Genomic DNA, 24,122 nt, shown 5'->3' with positions numbered 1-24,122 from the left:
CATCCAGACATCATAGTATCATCCTTCTAAGGAGGGGCCCTGGAGACCAACCTTCTCACTTTACCTGAAGTCAAGAGAGGTGACTTGTCAAAAGTCACACAGGTTTTAAGTAATAATATGTATATGTGTATATATATATATATATATATATATATATATATATATATATATATATATATATATGTATATATATACATATATATATATATATATTTATATAATCCTTATGATGTGCCAGGCGTTGTACTAAACATTTACAATTCTCTCTTTTGGTTCTCACAACAATCTTAGGAGATAGGTGTGATTTTCCCATTTTATAGAGAGGGAAACTAAGGCAAGGGGTAAGTAACATGCCTAAGAGAAGGTATGATTATTATCTTTATTTTGTAAAAGGGGAAACTGAGGCAAACAGTAGTTAAGTAACTTGCCTAGGAAGTAAGTGTGATTATTATCTCTTTTACAGATGGAGAAATTGAGGCAAACAGCAGTTAAGTAACTTATCCAGGAAGTAATTATTATCTCCATTTTACAGATGGGGAAACTGAGCCAAACAGAGGTTAAGTAATTTGCTCAGAGTCATACAATTACTACCTGGCTGAGGCTGGATTTGAAATTCAGGTCTTCCAGACTCCAAGCTTGGAGCTCTATCCACTCAGTTATCTAGCAGCTCCTTACTCATAGCTAGTTAATAGCAAGGATTTCACCTCAGTCTTCTGATTTTAATTCCAGTGCTCCTCTCTGCCTCCACATGGCTATTCTTTGTCAAAGATTGGACTCAAATCTTGTTTTCCATATTCCAAAATCAACCCTCAATCCTTAGCTAAGTGGCTAGATCTTAGAGTCAGGAAGATCAGATATTTAGTAGCTGTGTAACCCTGGATAAATCACTTAACCTCTCTGGGCCTCAGTTTCCCCATCTGTAAAATGAAGATAATCCATGAATAGTATTCTCCTCCCGGTTGTTGTAAGGACCAAATGAGATGATAATTATAAAGCACGTAGTATGGTGCCTGGCACACAGTAGACACTCTATAAATGCTTATTCCTTTCAATTCTATCTTAGTAAAGGATCGAATTCTGAGGAAGTTTATAGAATATATAATTTTTCTTGCTTGAGAAAGCAATACAGATTTGTCATCATTACCCTAGCTCCAGTTCATTATAAAACCACTTAGTTGGCCCCGTGCCACACTACAACACAGGGAGGCTTTCCGAGGAAAACATTTGGGAGACAATAACTACAGGAAAGGAGAAGAAAGAGACTTTACTTCTCTCTTTGACCAGGCAGAAAAAATTGCCCATGGAGGAGTACCAGGAACAGGTGAGTAAACTAGAAGATGAAATCTACAAGGAGGCAGAAGAGAAAGCTCTGCTAAAAGAAGCCCTGGAGAGGGCTGAGCACCAGCTCAGCCTGGAGAAGAGGATGAACCGCTCCATCAAGCAGCAGAAGGTCAGTGGCCAAGGCCTCTCTCATACTTTGAAAGGGTCAGAGCACATGGGTTCAAATCCTGCCTCTGGCACTTAATAGCCAGTGACCATCCTATTGTAAAATAATGAGCTCCAAAGTAACTTCCAGCTCTACCCATGATCTTCTGGCAGACTCAAATCTTGGTTCTCTTATCTTTGAAGTCTTGGACCAGACTCTTCCCCTGTTAGAACCTCTGGCCCTTCTTCCAGCAAATGAAGCTGGTAGATGGAAGTTGATTCCTCAGGTCCACATAAATGGAAGTTGATTCCTCAGGTCCACATAAATCTAAGCCTAATGAAGTGTGTGACCTTGGGTAAGGTACTTCCTCACTCAGTCTCAGTTCCGTCATCTCTAATTTGAGATTTGGGAACTATCTTGTTTCCTTCCAGGTCTGATGTTTTCTGAACCTAAGAAATAAAACTTCTAGCTGTGCTCCGTGATGCTCCCCACGCTGGGGTGGCTTAAGAAGCAGGATCAGGGAGGTAGCTGAGATGGGGAGGTATCCTGAAATTAGGATGACCTGAGTTCAAATCTGGTCTCAGACTTAACACTTCCTAGCTGTGTGACCCTGGGCAAGTCACTTAATCCCAATTGCCTCAGCAAAAAAAAAAAAAAAAAAGGAAGGAAGAAGGAAGGAGGAAGGAAGAAGGAGAAGGAGGAGGAGGAGGAGGAGGAAGAGGAGAAGAAGAGGAGGAGTCAGGAACATTAAAAGATGTTTGTCTCACAGTGCAGCAGCTGGCTTGTTTTATTAGGGAGTAAAGATATATATCCAAAAGAAGCTCCTCCTGCCTCTCCCAGGTTGCTCAATCATGTGTAAATTCCCAGTTCTATTTTAGCCTCATCAGGAGACAGTTTCCTGAAGATGGAAAGATCAGGGATTCTTTACCTAAGATCCATAGATAGATTTGAACATGATCATAAACTCAGATGGAGAAAAAAAATGTAGATCACTTTTTTACCTGCTAGTAGCCAGTTGTTCAATTTTTCATTGTGAGCATTTATGCTTCAGGGTTATATTATTTTATTGATTACATAGACTGTTAAAAATTATGGAGAAAAATGGGAATGGAGCAGATCAATCTTAAAAGTATGTCCTAGGTTTTCAGAAAACCAGCTGTTAGATATCTGTCATCACACCATTGCCTCTACCTCAACTCTGAAAGACACCTTTAAAGGAGAACTTATGTATTAAAAAAAAAAAAAACAAGTTGGTCCAAGGCAATCCCAATAAACTTTGGATAGAAAATGCCATCTGCACCCAGAAAGAGAGCTGTGGCAATTGAATGTAAATCAACACTATTTTTTCCTGATTTTTTTTTCCCTTCTGTTGTGGTTTTTACCTTTTGTTTTGATTTTCCTCTCCCAACATGATTCCTAAAGAAGTGTGTATTTTAAAAGTTAACATATCTGTAAAAAATGAAATAAAATACATATATTGGGGGGGGAAGAAATAGGTTTGAGATGGTGGATGTAAAATGGGCAAGTGAGTGAGCCTAGAGGCTACTAGGATCCCAAGACGTTCACAGATATGCTGAGGGTAGGTACAGATTGGGAAACACTGATCCAAGTCTTGTTTTCCCCCAGGAACGATTAGAGGAGCAGGAGCAGAAGAGCTTAAAGGAAATGCCCCCTTTCATCTGTACAGCAAAAGAGAGGCATGAACGGGTAGGATGATTAGGAATGTTACCTTGGATACCTTAGGAGTCAGATAAGCAAAAGTCCTTGGTCTTTTTTCTTGGTCTTTAGAGGTAGAAGTGAAGGGAATGGATGTGTAGGATCTCCTCAACCTCTCTTCTCATCTCCCACCCAGAAGTGACCCTGGCTAGTCTTACTCCACCCCCTAGTCCCTCCCACAATTCTTTGTATACACCAAATGATTGGGCCAGCAAGAACAGTGGGAAGGGCCATTTTCCAAGCATATTCCTATAGAGTATTGTCCAATCAGTAATAAGCCTTAAGTGCTCGATTGTCCAACCTCAGTGCATTAACTCAAGAATTTCGGCCCTTTACAATTAGATGGATTCTGAAGTAAAAATCCAGACTGTGTTCCTGAATAAAGGGAGGAAGAGGGAAAGACCTTCCTGGGGGGTCAGGGAAAAGCAGTTCATAGGATCCTCCATTTAGACTTTGAAGGGACCTTAGAGGTCATATAGCCTCTGTATTCTGATTTTACAGCATAAAGAGGTTAAGGGACTAGGGTCATGTAACTAGTGTCTAAGTCAGGTCTTACTGACTTCAAATTCAGTCTTCTAGATCTACTATGCCACTTAAATTCAAATCAACTCAACAGTAAATGATCACCTACTGTATACAAGGAACAAATACAACAGTCTCTGCCTTGAAAGAGCTTATAACCTATATATACACACAAATAAGTAAATATAAAGAATATACAGTGATACCTCAGTCCCAAAATGCTTTGAATTTGGTATTTGATGCATTTTGATGAGAAAAGAAATGTATCAGCACTTCTCATTTGCTCAGCATTTCACTTCACCTGGAGGTTGTTTTGGTCAAGCAGTGGGATGGGAGGTTGGCCAGACGTAACGACCCCAATGATGCCGCTGCTATTGCCCTCCACTGTAGGTAGCTTCTCCCCAGTGAAAGTGAAGGTGGTAGTGAGCAGGACTATCAGGTTGGAGCCAGTAATGCTGAGTTGTGAGCATTCATGGACAGGTCACAGAATGGTTCTTATAGGACAATGTAGGTGCTGTGTAGAGTCATCAAGATCCCAAAACAGGAGTACTGGGAGCCATACTGCAGGAGGAGATGGAGCGGAAGCAGGCATAGCAGCCAGTGGCCTGAGTAACAGCAACAAGAGCCACCTAAAGGCAGTGACATATGTGGGGTGAGGGGAGAGTTGAAGAGTCAGGATTCCTCTCAGAAAATGAGCTGGGTCAAGAAAGGGAAGGCCAGCTGTGTTGGGCTGGCTTGTTTCTCCACAGTTGGAAGGCACTCTTGCCCCTTGGAGGACTTAGGAAGGGAAGGATCATTAGGTTGAGGACTGAAGATGCACTCATGGGAAAAAAGTCACTCATCATGCCTTCTGGAACCAATTAACAATGAGTATTGAGGTACACTGGACAAAGTATTGTTGACTTGTTTCAGTCATGTCTGAATCTCCATGAGCCCCTTTGGGGGTTTTCCTGGCAGAGATACTAAAATGGTTTGCTGTTTCCTGCTCCAGTTCATTTTCACAGATAAGGAAACTGAGGCAAACTGGGTTAAGTGATTTGTTCAGGGTCACACAGCTCTATGTGTCTGAGGCCACATTTGGACTCAAGCCTTCTTGACTTCAGATTCAGTACTTTATCTACTGCACCACCAACAAGTAATACAAAGTACATTAAAGAAGAAATAGCAATAACAAGACTCAGCAAAGATCTCATGGACTAGTGGGCTTAGCTTGAAGGAAACTAAATGGAAAGTTCACACAAGCCCAGAAATGAATAAAAGGATGAAGTACATTAGAAATTGGCTGGATGAAAATGGTAATATTACATGTTATGGTGTTGCTGCTGCTGCCGCCACCTTTGTTATTTCTATAGTGGTCTACAGAACTTTTTTCATACAATAACCTTGTAAGGAAAATGATACCATTAATATTATGCCCATTTTGCAAATGAGAATACTGAGACTCATCTGCCCAATCTAACTTTGGTACTAGCACTTAGATGAATACATTTTGACAGAGCAGTATCTGATAGAAGTCCTTGGGATATTTTGCTTTGTGTCCCCTCTCTCTTCCTCCCTGCCCCAGAATTAATATATATTTATTTGACTTGAACCTAGAACAACTGACTCCAAACCCAATGAATATGTGCTTCTCCCAGAAATGAGAGGGAGGAGGAGAGTTACTGAGAAGAGAAGGGCAGCAGCTGTGAACCTTAGCCAACTTTGGCTCCAGAAGGAAAGAAGATGCTAAGTTTCAATGTTCTTCTCAGGGAGAAGCAGGGAGAGGGTGAAGTGAATGCTGAGCAAATAAGAAGTGCTGATGCATTTTTTTCTCATCAAAATGCATCAAATGCCAAATTCAAAGCATTTTGGGGCTGAAGTATCACTGTATATTCTTTATATTTACTTATCTGTGTATATATAGGTTATAAGCTCTTTCAAGGAAGAGACTATTGTATTTGTTCTTTTTATACGGTAGGTGATCATTAAGTGTTGAGTTGATTTGAATTCAGCTGTCTTCCAGAGGAGGAGAAGTAACTCTTCCTGCATGCACCCTACAAGAGAGAACTACTTGGGTTGAAAGAGTTTTGATCAGCTGTTGCCCACTCCTCAAGGCCTCTTGTAATAGAATTCCCAATCAGACCCAGTCAAAGAAAGAATTTAGAACTAGAAGAGACCCAATGTCTTCTTACTTCCTTACCTGGTAATTACACCAAATGAAAGGAGGATTTCCCAAAAAAAAATATACTCCAAAAACATTTCTTTAAAAATCAATATTCTAGAGTAGCAATAAAAGACAGGAGGGTACCAACATGGGAAACCTCACCCGGCCCGGACACGGAAAGGATTGACAGATTGATAGCTCTTTCTTGATTCTGATTTTCTCAATCACTGGCTGGGACTTCAGAAGCCCAAGGTTCACTTTGGATGCTAATACCTGTGTGAGATCCTTAAGTAAATCATTCAACCACCCTAAGCCAGTTTTTGCAAAAGCTGGGAGCCTCTGAGACTCTACCAATTCTAGATCTATGAGCCAGAATGTGAACATGTGTTCACAAAAGGAGACTGAACTTGGAGACAATAGACCCGAGTTCAATCATTTATCTCCTTGGTGCAAGTAGAATTAGGAAAATCTTGGGATTTTTCAGAACATCTGTGAATCTTAAACCACAAACCAAGGTCACAAGTACAAGATGGAGGAGAAGACAAATCATTTGAAAAAGATCCAGGAGACTAAATGGATTGCAAGTGCAATATGAGGCAATGCCAGAATATGCTAACTATAAAAACCTGTGAGATCTTAGAAGACATTAAGCAAGGCATGGCTTAAATAGGATTGTGATGAGCCCGCTGTCTTCTACCTGGGTCAGAACATTTCTGGAGTATTGTATTGAGACATGGAGATTTAGAAACAGCTAAATCAGAGAATGGATGAAGGAAGTCAACAAGGATAATGAAGAGCCTGAGATCAAGCCACAAAGGGATTAGTTGAAGGAACTGGGCTGATCTGAGAGAAGGAAATCATGAGTCTTCAAGTATTTGAAGCATTTTTTTCATGTTGAAGAGAGATTCAAACTTGTTTGCTAACCCCAGAGGACAGAGATAAAGCAGGGATAGAAATTTAGGTTTAGCGTAAGGAGGAAAACTTCCTAATAACTAGAGTCATCTGAACAAGAGATGAACTGCCTCTCAAGATAATGAGTTCCTCATATTGAAGGTCTTCAAGCAAAAGCTAAGTGACTCCTCAGGTGAAAGAGCTTTTCAGAAAGAGCTCTGAAGTTAAAGTTAGGGAGCCTGAGGTCAAACCTCATTTCTGCTACTTACTACCTCCAGATCTTTGGGCAAGCCTCTGAATCTTAGTTTCCCTCTCTGAAATGAGGCAGTTGGACTAAAGAGCCTCCAAGGTATCATCCTCTGTGTGTGGTAGAAGGAATCCTTAGGGCCAGTGAGGACCTGAATTCTAACTCTGGCTTGAAGGCTTGAAAAATATTGTTCTTGGTACAATTCTTCCTTCTCCCCTCTCGGGCTTCCACAAAAAGAATTTTCTTATTTGAGATAAATAGGAACATAATTCAACAATCACTAAATAAGCCTAGTTCCATCACTGGAAAGCAGTCAGAAGTGATCATCAACTAAGCCCAGATTCTGCTAAAACTCTCTTCCATGTGTTTTTTTGGTTGTTGTGGTGTGAGTGTGTGTGTGTGTGTGTGTGTGTGTGTGTTTTTTCCTGGAAGATATTGTCTTTCCCATGACTGAAGTCCCATGAATTGTCTAAATTAGACTTGCAAGAAGGAAACATTTCCTGTCCAAGAGAGGAATGAGCTGACCCAGAAAGGAATGGAAGAGGGACTCTCCACTCCTAGAAGTTATCAAGAGAGGTCTGTGGCTATCTTGTCATGGTTCTCATAGATAGAATTCTTACTGATGCATAGGTTAGACAGGATGAATCAAGATCCCTTGTCCCTTGGAAATTTGGTGGAATGTTTCCACCCAGCAGCTGCAGGACCCAGAGAATTCCCTTCAGAGTTTCCACTCTCCAGGTAGCTGGCAACCCATATGAGAACAGGAGGGATGTAACATAAATGTTTGCAAAAGCAGTAAGATCCTTCAAAATAAATTTCTAAAAGTATTTTGTTTATTTTTCCAAATACATGCAAAGATAGTTTTCAACATTTACCTTTTCAAAATCTTGTATTCCAAATTTTTCTCCCTCCCTCCCCAATACAGGAAACAATCCCATCAAAAAGAACTTTTTTTAAAAGGTTGTTCATTTTATTTTTCAGTTCACTATGGGGAGGGGAGTCAAGATGGCAGAGAATAGTTAATACATTATTTTCTCTCCCATCCTCATCCTCTGATTTTTAAAATTTTATTTTATTTTACATTTACAGAGTAAAACAAGCATTTTTATAACATAGTATAATTTTTAAAAAAGATACCTGTTCATGAAATTGCAAATCTACTATGTACAATTTGCTGTTTCTTTTAAATATACAACATGTAAATTTCTTTTTTCCCTTTCTTCCTTCCGTCCCCCAAGCTTACCCAAGAGATAGCCATTATTAGATACAAATAGGTTTGTGTGTATGTGTGTGTGTAAATTTATATTTATTGTCCCACCCTCAGCCTAAAAAAATAAATAAAATAAACAAATAAATAAAATGAGTAAATAAATAAAAAAATAAATAACACCCTTGTGACAGTGATGCCAGTCAAGCAAAAATGAATCCCCACATTGGCACCTCCATTGCTTCACCATGGTGATCAAAATAACCATTTCCTTTTGGAGACTTTGGCTCAATAAAACAAGAACTTACTTTGAACCAGAGCAAATCTCTGGGCTGTTGGGAAAGAGTCCAAAGGGAATATTTGCTTAAACAAAAGTCTTGTTGAGTCCAAAGTTGTAGCTGCAGCCACTGGTTTAGAGGAGCTGGTGGGTGAAGGCTCCTGCTTACACTGGCCCTCTGGCCAAGCCTTATGGTCAGTGCCTCCTCTGGAACTTAACTGTCTGGACACCTCCAAGCCAGAGCCTGAAAGCCCCTTGCTATAGATAGACAATAGTTACTGCTCCTGGCACTGGGCACTGTCTCCAAAGCAGGCTCAGCAGCGGCCTTTTCTGAAGAGTCTGGCAGAGACTCTGTGAGCAAGCATGAGGAAGAGGACGTGGCAGGGAGAGAGAAGAGGAGGAGGAGGAGGAGGAGGGGGCCAGAGGGCATTTGCAGTGTCCCTCCTTTTAGGTGGTGTTCTGCTCGGGCCTGAGCTGATGGGAGGATGCCCAAGGATAGCTTCCCACTTCCTGCTGGCTCCTGCCAGCCTGGAGCTGTCCGTGCCCTAGAGGTGGCCCCCCAGAGTGCCCTGCAAGAGAACTTGCAGCTCACCCATTCAGGAATCTCTTTTTCAGACCTGAATTCACTTTAGAAAAATAGATCTGGGAGGGACTTTGAGTACAGAATGCCAAAATTAAAATGGGCCTTAGGACAGAATGTCAGAACCAGAAGGGATCTTAGAACTCAGGATGTCAGAGCTAAGAGAACCCTTAGGACATAGAATGTCAAGACTCAGAATGGATCTTAGAACCCAGAATATCAGAGGTGAGAGGGTCTTTAGAACACAATGTCAGAGTTGAGAGGACCATTAGAACACAAAAGGTCAGAACCAGAAGAGGCCTTAGATCTCAGGATGTCAGAACTGGGATAGAACTTTGAACCAATATCAGAGGTGAGAGGATCTTCAGAATTCAGAATGTCAGCGCTGGAGGAATATTAAAACAGAAAGTTTAAATTCAAATGGACTCTAATGACCTCCTTTAAAAAGGTTTTAAAGGAGAATGCATTTGAGAGATCTGAGTATTCAGCTTCAACTTCTGGCAGTCAGTGGCTTGGTGGCTAAGTAGTCATTCCAGAAACAAGAAGGCCTAGTTGAAGCCTTACCTCCGATATCCTGTGGCAGTGTTTCCATGGGCATTTCCCCTCTCAGTGGTCTAGTCCAGTAATATCAAACTCAGTAAAAACAAAAAAACAAAAAAACAAAAAAAAAAACCCAAACAAACAAACAAAAACAAAAACCCAAACAAACAAATAAACAAACAAAAACAAAAACAAAAACAAACAAACAAACAAACAAAAAAAAAAAAACAGGGTCTTATTATAGGCACATAAGGATCCCTGCTGGCCACATATTGTCTGAGAAAACCACATGCTAACATCATCTATAGTTTATTGTATTTTTTATTTAGTTTGTTAAGTATTTCCCAATTCCACTTCAATTTATTTTGGGCTGCCCTTGGGACATTAGAACATTGCATCTGACACTGGAAGCTGCAGTCAAGTGTCCACCTGCATTGACAAAGAGAATCTAGGAATACTCTTCAGTTAATAAAAAAATGATTTTATTTTGTTTTTTATTTTTCAGAATACATACAGCAAAGATAGATTTCAACATTCACCCCTGCAAAATCTTGTGCTCCAAATTTTTCTCCCTCCCATAGGCAGAATCCAATACAGACTGAACATGTACAATTCTTCTAAACATATTTCTACATTTCTCATGCTGCACAAGAAAAATTAGATCAATAAGGGGGGAACTGAGAAAGAAAAAAACCAGCAAGCAAACAACAATAGCAACAAAGGTGAAAATACTGTGTTGTTATCCACATTTAGTGCCTACAGTCCTCTCTCTGGATGCAGATGGCTCTCCATCACAAGTCTATTGGAACTGGCCTGAATCACCTCATTGTTAAAAAGACCCAAGTTCATCAGAATCGATCATCTTATAATTTTGTTACTTTGTACAATGATCTCTTGGTTCTACTCACTTCACTTAGCATCAGTTCATGTACGTCTCTCCAGATCTTTCTGAAATCATCCTGCTGATTGTTTCTTACAGAACACTAATATTCTATTACATTCATAGGCCATAATTTATTCAGCCATTCCCCATCTGATGGGCATCCACTCAGTTTCCAGTTCTTTGTCACTACAAAAAGGGCCAGGGCTGATGGGTGATGCCTAAGGACAGACTATAGACTGTTTTGTTGATGTGGATCATTTTCCCTTGCTTATGATCTTGTTGGGGTATAGGTCCGGTAGAGACACTATTGGATCCAAGGATATGCACAGTTTGATAGCCCTTTGGGCATAGTTCCAAATTGTTTTCCAGAATGGTTGGATTAGAAAAAAATGAATTTTTTGAAAAAGTATTCCAGTCCCCAGGTCTAGAAGGTAATTAAAAGTAGCAGCAAGTTTTACTAGTGTTCTTTCTTTTATTCCAGAAGCCAGTATACGGTGAAATGTTGAAGAACAAAGTTACTGAACCACCTTCTATGGTGAGTTAGAGACTGATCACTAATGAAAAAAAGGCTGGCACATCCCCAACAACTCAATGAGCCATTTATGGGATAGCAGAGAAAACAGTGAGAAAGTACACATTCCTAGAGGGCATTTCCCAGAAAGGTCTTTAACACTTAATACTCAGGGCTCCTAAATGCCAAATATTTGAGTTTTAGACTTAGAAAACACGTGACATAACATTTAATCCAACTCCTTCATTTTGCAGTTGAGGAAATAAGAGACCCGAAGAGTGAAACCACATAAATAATAAGAAAGTAAGAAAAGCAGAATTTGAATTTGAATTTAGGTCTTTGGATTCCACGTCAGTGCTTTCTCCACTATACTACCAAAGTATAAACCTACGAAGATATAGACTCACTGTCCCTCCCTCAACTTCTGGTTACAAAAAAAGGAAGCAAAAGCAATCATAAGTAATTATTCAACCATAAATTTGGAAACGGAAGAGACCTTCCAGCCTTTGAGTCCAATACTCTCATTTTACAAATGGAGAAACTGAGGCTCATGACTGAAATGACTCTACCAGGATCTCAGTTACCCATTCCCTTCACAGTGTCTAATGGTAGGATTTGAACTAAAATCTTCCAGATTCCAAAACTGGAAATCAAGGAAGAGAAAAGAAAGGAATAAACATTCACATAGCACCTATTATGTGCCAGATACTGGACTAAGTACTTTGCAAATATTAACTCATTTGTAATGCCTTGGACAACTAAATGGTACAGGCATAGAGAGCCGGGCCTAGAGTCAAGAAGACTCACCTTCCTGAATTCAAATCCCATCTCAGACAGTTCTGTATGATCCTGAGAAAGTCACTTTACCTGGTTTGCCTCAGTTTCCTCATGTGTCAAATGAGCTGGAGAAGGAAATAGCAAACCACTCTATTATCTCTGCCAAAAAAAACCCAAGTCAGCTCATAAGGAGTCAGACACGAAAGAATAACAAGGCCATAGATATTATATCATGTTTGCCTTGGGGAGAAATTGCCTAGTTCAATCCTCTCATTTTTACAGATGAAAAAACTGTGACCCAGAGAATATGATTTCAGAAGGTCACATAACCTCTAAAGGTGGAGTTTGAGAAACAAAAGACATTCTCTCCCAAATTCAGAACTGACTAGGACTTAAAGTAGGAAGTACCTTCTCAGCCAAAACACCATTGCACTGAAGTGTGAGCGTGTGGAGGGAGAGGCAGGCTGTTGGCTGAGGTCTTTTCCTGGGTCTTCATACCCTTTTGCAAGTATGGTGCGATCCATCCATCTATCCACACACACATGTGAGAGACAGAGGCAGATGGGAACTGGCAGGCTGCTTCAAGTCTGGACTCAGACCAAATGGTGATGGAGGATTATGCAACACATAATGATTGATGTGCTTTACAAAGATTGGCCCCAAGAAGTTGTTCTGGCCTGGCCAGGAGAGAAGAGATTCCTAGAATTTCAGGCTCTTTCTAAGCTTGGCCAAATGGGTATCATATACATCATGGCCTTGTAGAGAGACCTTAAGTTAGAGGGGAGGCAGTGTGGTTTTAGGGAAAGAGCCACAAAATCTGGCTCCAAATCCTGTTTCTGCCCTTTACTAGGTGGATAAGTCATTTCTCTCTAGGCCCCAGTTTCCTCAACTATAAACTAGATTGGATTAGATTTTAAGATTTTTTTTGTTGTTCTTTAAACCCCTTTTATCAGCAACCACAAGTGTGTTATGACCCCTGTGGGATTATTTATGATATTCTGCTTAGATTTATTAAGTGTTTATAATAACCGCAATGATATAGTTTTGTCCCCATAAGTTCCAAATTAAAATTAATATTGTATGATTATAATTAAGATGTCTGAATACATTCTAAGGATAAGTTACTAACACAATTAGGAGGAGATGAGAGATTGAAGGGTCACAGACTTGAAAGGGACCTCAACAAGCCCTTTGTTTATAGATGAGGAAACGGAGAGAGAAGGTGACTTATCCAATGTCATCGAGGCAGTGAGGGGCCAAGGAGGAATTTGAACTCAGCCCTCTTTCTAGTGATTAACTCACATTTACTCACATTTATGTTGGAACTTAAGGATTTAAGTAAACCATTTTCACCACATTAACCTGGTGAGAGACACATTTCCCACATTTTATAGACAAGCAAACACTCCAACCAAGCAAGATTACTTAACATTTCCCATGTGGTCCTACTCTCTTCCATACCTGGACATTCACTGCAGATTGTCCCTTGTCCTGGAATCCACTTCCTCCTCTCTGCCTTTAGAAGTCTTTCTCTACTTTCAAGGCTTTACTCAAGGGACTTCTCTGTAAAGCCTTCCAAGATGATCCCAAGTATTGAGGTCCTCTCCCTCCAGAGCTCTCCTTAGCTAGGTGGTACAATGGGTAAAACACTGGGCCTGGAATCAGGAAAATCAGAGTTCAAATCCAGTTTCTGGCACTTACTAGCTCTGTGGTACCTCTATTTGCCTCCATTTCCTCATTTATAAAATGGGACTCATAATAATATCTATTCCCAAGGTCATTTTTAGATCAAAGGAGATAACCATTGTAAAACACTTAGTGCCTGACACATAATTTTGTTGTTGGTGGTCAGTAAATTCTGTGGTGATACCATTTGGGATTTTCCTTGGCAAAGATACTGGAGTGATTTTCCTTCTCCAGTTCATTTTATAGATGAGGAAACCGAGGTAAATTGGGTTAAGTGAATTGTTTTGGGCCACACAGCTCCTAAGTATCTGAGACCACATTTGGACTCAGGTCTTCCTGACTCCAGACTCAGTACTCTATCCACTGCACCACTACCAAATAATGCAAATACAAATACAAAGTACACTCAAGAGGAAACAGCAATAACAAAAGAAAGACTTGGGAAAGGTTTCATGGACTATAGGTCACCTTGAAGGAAACTTAATGGAAAAACCAAAGCCCAGAAATGAAGTAGATCAGAAATTGGCTTTTGGATGGAAATGGTAATATTACATATTGTGATATCATTACTGCCAACACCTTTGTTATTTCTACAGTGACTTACAAAATTTTTTTCATACAATAACCTCGTAAGGAAGCTGGTATCATTAATATTATGCCCATTTTGCAAATTAGGACATTGAGGCTCCTCTGCCCAGTCTACATTTTGATAGACTAGTGTCTGATAGAATATAAGGACATTGGAAATTTTTTTTTTGCTTTCTATCTCCTCTTCCTCTCCCCTCCTCCCCCCCCTCAATGTTAATATGTACTTATTGATTGACTTGAACCTAGAACAACTGACTCCAAACCCAATGAATGTGTGCTTCTCCCAGAAACAAGAGGGAGGAGCCTTGGGAGGAGAAGAGTTACTGAGAAAAGAAGAGCAGCAGCTGTGAACCTTAGCCACCTTTGGCCCCAGAAAGCCTTCATCAGGGAGGGGCAAGGTTAGGGAGGATGAGAAGTTCCTCTTCCTGGATGCACCTTGGTCTGCAAGTCATTACAAGAGAGAACTCCTTGGGTTGGAAAGCGTTTTGGTCAGCTATTACCTACTCCACAAGACTGCTTGTAATACAATTTCCAATTAGACCCAGTCAAAGAAAGAATTTAGGACTAGAAGAGATCCAATGTCCTCTTGCTTCCTTACATGATAATTGCACCAAATGAAAGGAAGGTTTCCCCAAAAAAATATATGCCAGAATTTTTTTTAAAAAATCAGAATTCTGTAATGTCAATAAAAGACAGTAGGGTACCATGGAAAGATCATTGACTGTGAATTCAGAAACCCAGAGTTCAAAACCCATTTTGGATGCTAATACGTGGGTGAACTACTTAAGTAAATCAGTTAACTTAAATGTCAGTTTCCTCATAGACTAGGTAGCCTCTGAGACTCTGCCATTTCTAGATCTGTGAGTCCAAATGTGAGCATGTATCCAGAAAAAAAGGATGGATTGAAATCAGTAAGACTTGAGTTCAATCATAGACCTCCTGAGTGCCAGTAGAATTGAGAAAATCCCAGCATTTTTCAGAACATCTGTGTCTTTTAAGTCACAAATCAACTTCCCAAGTAGAAGATGGAGATGACAATTCATTTGAAAAAGATCCAGGGGTCTAGATGGATTTCATGCATACTATGAGACAATACCCAGAATATACTATGAAACCTGTGAAATCTTAGAATACATTGAGGAAGGCATAGCCATCCTTTAAGGATTGTGATGAGCTCAGTCTTCTACCTGGGTCAAAACATTTCTAGAGTATTGTACTGAGAGCTAGAGATTTAAAAGCAACATTGCTGAAATGAAAGAATGGATGAAGGAAGTCACACAAGGATAATAAAGAGCCTGAGATCAAGCCATAAATAGATCAGTTGAAGGAACTGGGCTGATCTCTCTGGGAGAAGGAAGTCATGAGTCTTCAAATATTTGAAGCACTTGTTTTTATGTGGAAGAGATATATTCAACTTGTTCTCTTTGTCCCCAGAGGACAACTAGGAGCAGGTTAGAAATTTAGGCTATGACTAGAGCTGTCCAAAACATGAGATGAATTGCCTCTGAAGGTAATGAGTTCCTAACCTTTAGAGGGCTTCAAGAACAGATTGAATGACTCTTCTCAGGTGAGAGAGCTTTTCAGAAAGAGCTCTGAATTTAGAGTTAGGGTACCTGATGTCAAATCTCATTTCTGCTACTTATTACCTGCTGGTCTTTGGCTAAGCCTCTGAATCTCAGTTTCCTCCTCTGAAATGAGGTAGTTGGACTAAAGAGCTTCTAAGGCATCATCTTCTGTGTGTAGTAGAAGGAATCCTTGTCCAGGTATGAGTTGGACCAAAGGGCCCTGAGGACCTGAATTCTAACTCTGAAGTTCAAAAGGCTTGAAAAAAATACTGTTCTTAGTACAAGTCTTTTCTTTCCCCCTCTCCTGCCTGCACAAAAAGAATTTTCCTATTTCAGATATATAGGAATATAATTCAACGATCACTAAGTAAACCTAGTTCCATCACTGGAAAGCAGTCAGAAGTGGTCATCAACTAAGTCCAGATTCTGCTAAAACTCTCTTCCTTGTGGTTTTTAGTTGTTGTTGTTGTTGGTGGTGGTGGTGTGTGTGTGTGTGTGTGTGTGTGTGTGTGTGTGTGTGTGTGTGTTTGTATTTTTCTGGAAGATACTTTCTTTCCCATGACTGAAATCCCATGGATTGTCTAAATTAGACTTGTTAGAAGGAAACACTTCCTGTCCAAGAGAGGAATGAGCTGACCCAGAAAAGAAAAGAGGAGGGATTCTCCACTCCTGGAGGTTATCAAGAGAGGTCTGTGGCTATCTTGTCATGATTCTTATAGAGAGGATGTATGAGTTAGACTGGATGAATTAAGATTCTTTGTCCCTTGAAAATTTGGTGGAATGTTTTTACCTAGCAGCTGCAGGACCCAGAAAATTCTCTCCAGAGTTTCCACTCTCCAGGTAGCTGGAAATCATGGAGGCCAGGGGAGGTTGGAAGGGAGGAGAAGTAGGGGAAAGGGAGATGCAGGCAGAATCAAACATAATGTTTGTAAAAACAGTGGGATCTTCCACAGTGAACTTTTTAAAATTGTATTTTATTTTTTCGAATGCATGCAAAGATAAGTTTTCAACATTCACCTTTGCAAAACCTTGTGTTCTAAATTTTTCTCCCTCTCTTCCCTACCCTTTTTCCAAGACAACAAACTGATCAAAATGAACTTTAAAAAAAAAAAAAAAAAAAAAAAAAAAAAGGTTTTCGGGGCAGCTAGGTGGCGCAGTGGATAGTGCACCAGCCTTGAATTCAGGAGGACCCAAGTTCAAATCTGGTCTCAGACACTTAACACTTCCTAGCTGTGTGACCCTGGGCAAGTCACTTAACCCCAGCCTCAAAAAAAAAAAAAAAAAAAAAAAAAAAAGTTTTTCATTTTATTTTTCAATTCACTATTTTCTCTCCCACCCTTACCCTTGAATTTTTAAAATTTATTTTATTTTTAATTAATATAACAAAATAAAAAATTATATAGCAGGTATAAGTTTTTTTTAAAGAAAAGACATTTGTATATGAAATGGCAAATATACTGTGTATAACTTGCTGCTCCTTTTAAATATACAACAAAGTTATTAACATGTAAATTTCTTTTTTCCCTTTCTTTCTTCCCTCTCCCAACCTTTACCCAAGAGATGGCCACCATATAATACAAATAGGGTGAGTGTATGTGTATGTGTGTGTGTGAAAATTATATTTATTATCCCACCTCAGCCTCAGAATCTTAATAAATAAATAAATAAATAAAACCCTTGTGACAGTGATGCCAGTCAAGCAAAAATGAATCCCCACATTGGCACCTCCATTGCTTCACCACGGTGATCAAAATAACCATTTCCTTTTGGGGACCTTGGCTCAATTAAACAAGAACTTATTTTGCAACTGGAGCAAATCTCTGGGCTGTTGGGAAAGAGTCCAAAAGGAATATTTGCTTAAACAAAAGTCTTGTTGAGTCCAAAGTTGTAGCTGCAGCCACTGGTTTAGAGGAGCTGGTGGGTAAAGGCTCCTGCATACACTGGCCCTCTGGCCAAGCCTTATGGTCAGTGCCTCCTCTGGAAATTAACTGTCTGGACACCTCCAAGCCAGAGCCTGAAAGCCCCTTGCTATAGACAAGAGTTACTGCTCCTGGCACTGGGCACTGCCTCCAAAGCAGGCTCAGCAGCGGCCTTTTCTGAAGAATCTGGCAAAGACTCTGTGAGCAAGCATGAGGAAGAAGTGGCAAGGAGAGGGAAGAAGAGGAGGAGGAGGAAGAGGGGGTCAGAGGGCATCTGCAGTATCCCTCCTTTTAGGTGTTCTGCTTGGGCCTGAGCTGATAGGAGGATGCCCAAGGATAGCTTCCCACTTCCTGCTGGCTCCTGCCAGCCTGGAGCTGTCCCTGCCCTAGAGGTGGCCCCCAGTGTGCCCTGCAAGAGAACTTCCAGTTCACCCATTCAGGAATCTCTTTTTCAGACCTGAATTCACTTTAGAAAAATAGATCTGGGAGGGACTTTGAGTACAGAATGCCAAAATTAAAATGGGCCTTAGGACAGAATGTTGGAACCAGAAGGGACCTTAAAACTCAGGATGTCAGAGCTAAGAGAACCTTTAGGACACAGAATGTCAAGACTCAGAATGGATCTTAGAACCCAGAATATCAGAGGTGAGAGGGTCTTTAGAACACAAAATGTCAGAGTTGGGAGGATCCTTAGAACATAGAAGGTCAAAGCTGAGAGGGAGCTTAGAATTGTTGTGGTCCATGAAAGAAAAAGACCAAATTGATAACAGATTTTTTTAACAACTTGCAATACTTGGAGGATACATAGAAATATGTCTGAATACCAATTCAGCTAGGTTTTCCTATAGGCCTTATTTTATACCAAAAATCAACAACAAAAAACAATACAAAGCAAAAAAATGGTTAATCTCTTCTAACTGGCTACTAGTGACAAGGTATTTTTATTAACAGGATACAGAAATACTTGAGAGTAAATACATTGTTATCATTATGAAACTTTTATTTTGAAAAAAATAGTGATATGTGGTAAGAATTTGAATGTGATAGCGATAAAATATAGTACAATTAATTATGAAATGGGACAAGTCTGTTTTCCCCCCATACATTTGTTATGCTTCTTCCTTTTCTTCTATGACTTTTAAAAGCCAATATTGCATTGCTTTAGTTCATAGGGGAATTCCATTTCAGAACCCAGAACATAAGAGCTGATTAGAACCCAGAATGTCAGAGCTGGGAGGACCCTTAGAACTCAGGAGGTCAGAGCTGGGAGGACCCTTAGAACCCAGGAGGTCAGAGCTGGGAGGACCCTTAGAACTCAGGAGGTCAGAGCTGAGAGGGCCCTTAGAACCCAGGATGTCAGAGCTGGGAAGACCCTTAGAACTCAGGAGGTCAGAGCTGGGAGGGCCCTTAGAACCCGGGAGGTCAGAGCTGGGAGGACCCTTAGAACTCAGGAGGTCAGAGCTGAGAGGGCCCTTAGAACCCAGGATGTCAGAGCTGGGAAGACCCTTAGAACTCAGGAGGTCAGAGCTGGGAGGGACCTTGGAATAAAAGGTTTGTGTTAAGGGACTTTAATGACCTCCTTTAAAAAGGTTTTAAAGGAGAATACTTTTAACTTCTGGCAATCAGTGACTTGGTGGCTAAGTGGCCATCTCAGAAACAGGAAGGTCCAATTTAAATCCTGCCTCTGATACCTCTTGACAATGTTATCATGTACATTTCATATCTCAGTGGTCTAGACCAATGGTGTCAAACTCAATAAAAAAACAGAGATTGATTAAAGATACATCAGGATCCCTGCTGGCCACATATTATCTGAGAAAACCACATGTTAACATCATCTATATTTTATTGTATTTGTACTTATTTTGTTAAGTGTTTTCAAATTTAATTTCAATCTGTTTTGGGCTGCCCTCGGAACATCAGAACATTACATCGGACACTAAAACCTGCAGCAAAGTGTCCACCTGCATTGGCAGAGAAGACTTCCTCATCCAGGAATTCTCTTCACTTTTAATAAAAAAAAAATTTTTTTAAGTATTCCATTTTCCAAGTCTGGAAGGTAAGTAAAAGAAACAGCTAAGTTTTACTGGTGTTCTTTCTGTTTTCCAGAAGCCAGTGTACGTTGAAATGTTGAAGAGCAAAGTTACTGACTCCACTACTACGGTGAGTTAGAGATTGATCACTATTGAAAAAAAAGGCTGGCACATCCCCAACAACCCAATGAGCTATTTGTGGGATGGCAGAGACAAGCGTGAGCTGGCACATATTTCTAGAGAGTATTTCTAGAAGATCTTTCTTTCAAACAATGAATAGTCAGGGCTCCCAAACACCAAAGAGGAAGAGTTTATGACTCATTTTATCCAATTCCTTCATTTTGCAGTTGAGGAAAAAGAGACCCAGAAAGTTAATCCACATAGTAAGAAAAGCAGAATTTGAATTTAGGTCCTTGGATTTCATAGCAATGCTCTCTCCCCTATACTAAACTGACTATATTTGATAGAGTCAAAGAACACTGAAGCTAGGAAGGGACCTATAAAGGTCTATAGACTTACTGTTCCTCCCTTACCTCAGGCTTCCTTTTATAAAAAGAGGAAATAAAAGCAATCACAAATAATTATGGGATCATAAATTGGGAGATGGAAGGGACCTTTCAGACCTTTAAATTCAATACTCTCATTTTACAGATGAGGAGTGACTCTCTCAGGGTCCCACAGTTACCCATTCCCTTCACAGTGTCTAATGGTAGGGTTTGAACCAAAATCTTTCTGATTCCAAGACTGGGAATCAAGGGAGAGAATAGGAAGGAATAAACATTTCCATAGCACCTATTATGTGCCAGATGCTGGATAAAGTGCTTTGCAAATATTATCTCATTTGTAACAGCTAAGTGGTACAGGCATAGAGATCGGGGCCTGGAATCAGGAAGACTGATTTTCCTGAATTCAAATCCAGTCTCAGATACTCCCAAGCTGTATGATCCTGGGAAAGTCACTTCACCTGGTTTGCCTCAATTTCCTCATGTGTCAAATGAGCTAGAGAAGGAAATAGCAAACCACTCTATTATCTTTACCCCACCAAAAAAAAAAAAAAAAAAAAGTCGGCTCATAAGGAGTCAGACATGAAAGAATAGCAAGGCCATAGATATTATATCATGTTTGCCTTGGGGAGAAATTGCCTAGTTCAATCCTCTCATTTTTGCAGATGAAAAAACTGTGACCCAGAGAATATGATTTCAGGTCACATAACCTTTAAAGGTGGAGTTTGAGAAACAAAAGACATTCTCTCCCAAATTCAGAACTGTCTAGGACTTAAAGTAGGAAGTACCTTCTCAGCCAAAACACCATTGCACTGAAGTGTGAGCGTGTGGAGGGAGAGGCAGGCTGTTGGCTGAGGTCTTTTCCTGGGTCTTCATACCCTTCTGCAAGTGTGGTGCGATCCATCCATCTATCCACACACACATGTGAGAGACAGAGGCAGATGGGAACTGGCAGGCTGCTTCAAGTCTGGACTCAGACCAAATGGTGATGGAGGATTATGCAACACATAATGATTGATGTGCTTTACAAAGATTGGCCCCAAGAAGTTGTTCTGGCCTGGCCAGGAGAGAGAAGAGATTCCTAGAACTTCAGGCTCTTTCTAAGCTTGGCCAAATGGGTATCATATACATCATGGCCTTGTAGAGATCCCGGAAGTTAAAGGGGAGGCAGTGTGGTTTTAGGGAAAGAGCCACAGAATCTGGCCCCAAATCCTGTTTCTGCCCTTTACTAACTGGATAAGTCATTTCTCTCTAGGCCTCAGTTTCCTCAATTATAAACTAGATTAGATTAATATCTTTTTTGTTCTTTGAACCCCTTTCATCAGCAACCACAAGTGTGTTATGACCCCTGTGGGATTATTTATGATATTCTGCTTAGATTTATTCATTAAGTGTTTACAATAACCGCAATGATATAGTTTTTGTCCCCAAAAGTTCCAAATTAAAATTTACAGTGTATGATTATAATTATAAAACATTGTTCTACCTGTAATTGCAGAAACATGCACATAATGCTTCAAATATGCATATTCTTCTTGTCACAGAGGAAAAACATTTGTGATATAATTGGGCAATTATTTCATGCTTCAAGAGTGATTAAAGACTTTTTAGCTCAAATCCCTTGGATCATCCCATTGGTCCCAAACCCCTAAATGGGAACCACTGCATTAGATACTTTCAGAAGTATATTTCTGATGGACTGAGTTAGCATCCACCCATTTCTCCAATTAAATTTGTCCTTTAGCAAGCATTTATTAAGTGCCTACTATGTGCTAGGTACTGAATTCATTGAATTCACAAAGACAAAACCAGTCCTTTACATCAAGGAGCAACCATTCTAATGAAAGAAATGACAGATACTATGGTATTTTGGTGTCCTGCATTGTGATATCATGGTAAAAGCCCTGAATTTGGACTCAGGGAACTAGTATTCTAATTCTGAGTTAAAGACTTTCTGACCTATTTGTTCTTGAGCAAAGAACATGGGCCTTCCTCTGCAAAATGAGGTGGCCAGCCTGGATAATTTCTAAGGACCTGCTAGATCTAAATGGCATGATCTCTAGAATTTGAGGCAAAAGTCCAGTCACCAGGTTTCAAAGCCAACTTTGGCCTTTGAACACTACTAATGTGTGGTATAAGATGCTCAATATATTCCAAGGATAACTTACCAACACAATGAGGAGGAGATGGAATACTGTAGGGATACAGATCCTTTGTTTATGAATGAGGAAATGCAAAAATGAGGTGACTTAGTCAATGTCACAGAGGTAGCCAAGGAGGGATTTGAACCCAGATTCTGAGTTCCTCTCTCCTCCAGCTCTCTTTCCATTGATTAGCCCTCATTACCTACAAGGCCCATAGAGTCCAAGACCTGCCTCATTGTTGGTACTTAACTGGATTCTAGTAGGATTGTATTGGAACTTAAAGATGTGCAAACCATTTTCAGTACATTAACCTGGTGAGATGCAAAGTACAGGTCTCACCATTCCCCACACTTTCTAGACAAGCAAACAGTCCAACCAAACAAGACTACTCAATGTTTTCCTTGTGATCCTCCCACCCTATTCCATCCCTGGGCATTTACTGCAGACTATCTATCCCCAGTCCTGGAATGTGCTCTCTCCTCTCTGCCTTTGGGAGTTTTTCTCTGCCTTCAAGGCTTAGCCCAAGGTTACTTCTCTGTGAAGCCTTCCAGGTGACCCCAGGAATTAATGTCCTCTCTTTCCAGAGCTCTCCTGAGCTAGGGAGTGCAGTGGATAGAGCACTGGGCCTGGAATCAGAAAAATTTGGGTTTAAATCCTGATTTCACAAATTTACTAGCTGGATGATACTAGGTATGTCAATTTTAATCTCTATTTGCCTCAGTTTCCTCATCTGTAAAATGGGACTCATAATAGCACCTACCTCCCAGGGTTGTTGTGAAGATCAAATGAGATGATAATTCTAAAGCAGTTAGTGCCTAGCATGTTTTTATTGTTGTTCAGTAATTTCCATGGTGACCCTATTTCAGATTCCCTTGGCAACAATACAGGAATGATTGGCCATTTCCTTCTCCAGCTCATTTTACAGATGAGGAAACTGAGGCAAACTGAGTTAAGTGATTTATACAGGGTCATGTAGCTCCTAAGTATATGAGATCACATTTGGACTCAGGTCTTCCTGACTCCAGGTCTGGGCATTCTTTCCACTATACCACCCAGTTGTCTACTTGTCACATAATATTGCTCCTACCTCAGATATTTATTGCCTAGGTGATCTTGAATCAAGTTGCTTAGCTCCCAAACTTCAATTTCCTCAGGTAGAAAATGAGAGGTTTGAATGAGATGGCCTTGGAGGTTTAATTCTATATTTAGGATCCCATGATTGTTTGAAATAAGTAATTTAGCCACATGCCTAATACATATTGAAGCTGTGATTCCAACCAAGGTCACAGTTTTAATAAGGGTGTGCCATCTCACACAGCATCCATGGCATCCTGGCAAGCAGACTGGACTGAGAGTCAGAAGAGCTGAGTTCAAATATCAGCTTGTTGTCCTTCCTCCTTGTTTGACACTGTAAATTTCCACTTCATTGATGTTAAAATGACATTGTCTCTAAAATGATCTCTGATGTGCCTCCTAGTTGTATGATTTCTCCCTCTAACTTAGACATCAGAAAGTTTTACAGCTAAAAAGAATTTTGAGCTCACAAAATTCTGGATTTAAGATCCCTAGCTTTAGTAAGAAGGGACCTCTTATGTGTAGTCTAAGCCCCTCATTTTATGAGCAAGGAAACAAGCCAGGATTACCTAGATAATGCCAAAGATAAGAAATAAGATTTGTGGTCCAGAAAACACAAGTTCATGTTCAGTCTTTGATACTTATTAGTTGCATAATCCTTCTTCAGTAGATTCTAAGCTTCCTGGGGGCAGGTAGCTTTGGTTTTAGTTGGTTTTGGGGGAGGGTTAGTATTTTTTTTTTGTCATTGCATCTCCAATGTTCACAGACCTTCAACTAAAAGGCACCTAATAAATGCTTGTTGATTAATTGGTCTATCATTTAACTTCAAGCATTTATTAACCACTTACAGATATTTATCTCCCAGGATGACTATGAGAATAGGATGGAAA

At 40.1% G+C, this 24,122-nt stretch overlaps 1 protein-coding gene across 1 annotated transcript in view; it reads left to right on the top strand.

Annotated features, from left to right (window-relative positions):
- Nucleotides 1-23,614, top strand: part of FHAD1 (forkhead associated phosphopeptide binding domain 1) — a 166,164-nt gene extending 142,550 nt beyond the window's left edge. The window contains exons 27-32 of the mRNA XM_074302568.1: nt 1,285-1,450; nt 3,053-3,133; nt 10,914-10,967; nt 17,118-17,144; nt 19,588-19,641; nt 23,477-23,614. Coding sequence (XP_074158669.1) covers nt 1,285-1,450; nt 3,053-3,133; nt 10,914-10,967; nt 17,118-17,144; nt 19,588-19,641; nt 23,477-23,572 — 478 coding nt within the window. The 3' untranslated portion in view covers nt 23,573-23,614. The remainder of the gene's footprint in view (nt 1-1,284; nt 1,451-3,052; nt 3,134-10,913; nt 10,968-17,117; nt 17,145-19,587; nt 19,642-23,476) is intronic.
- Nucleotides 23,615-24,122: the final 508 nt, after the last annotated feature.

The sequence above is a fragment of the Sminthopsis crassicaudata genome, chromosome 3 (genome assembly GCF_048593235.1).
Source record: "Sminthopsis crassicaudata isolate SCR6 chromosome 3, ASM4859323v1, whole genome shotgun sequence".
In the NCBI taxonomy this organism is placed as follows: domain Eukaryota; kingdom Metazoa; phylum Chordata; class Mammalia; order Dasyuromorphia; family Dasyuridae; genus Sminthopsis; species Sminthopsis crassicaudata.
The sequence above is the reverse complement of the archived record's forward strand: the minus strand, read 5'-3'. Positions and strand labels throughout refer to the sequence as shown.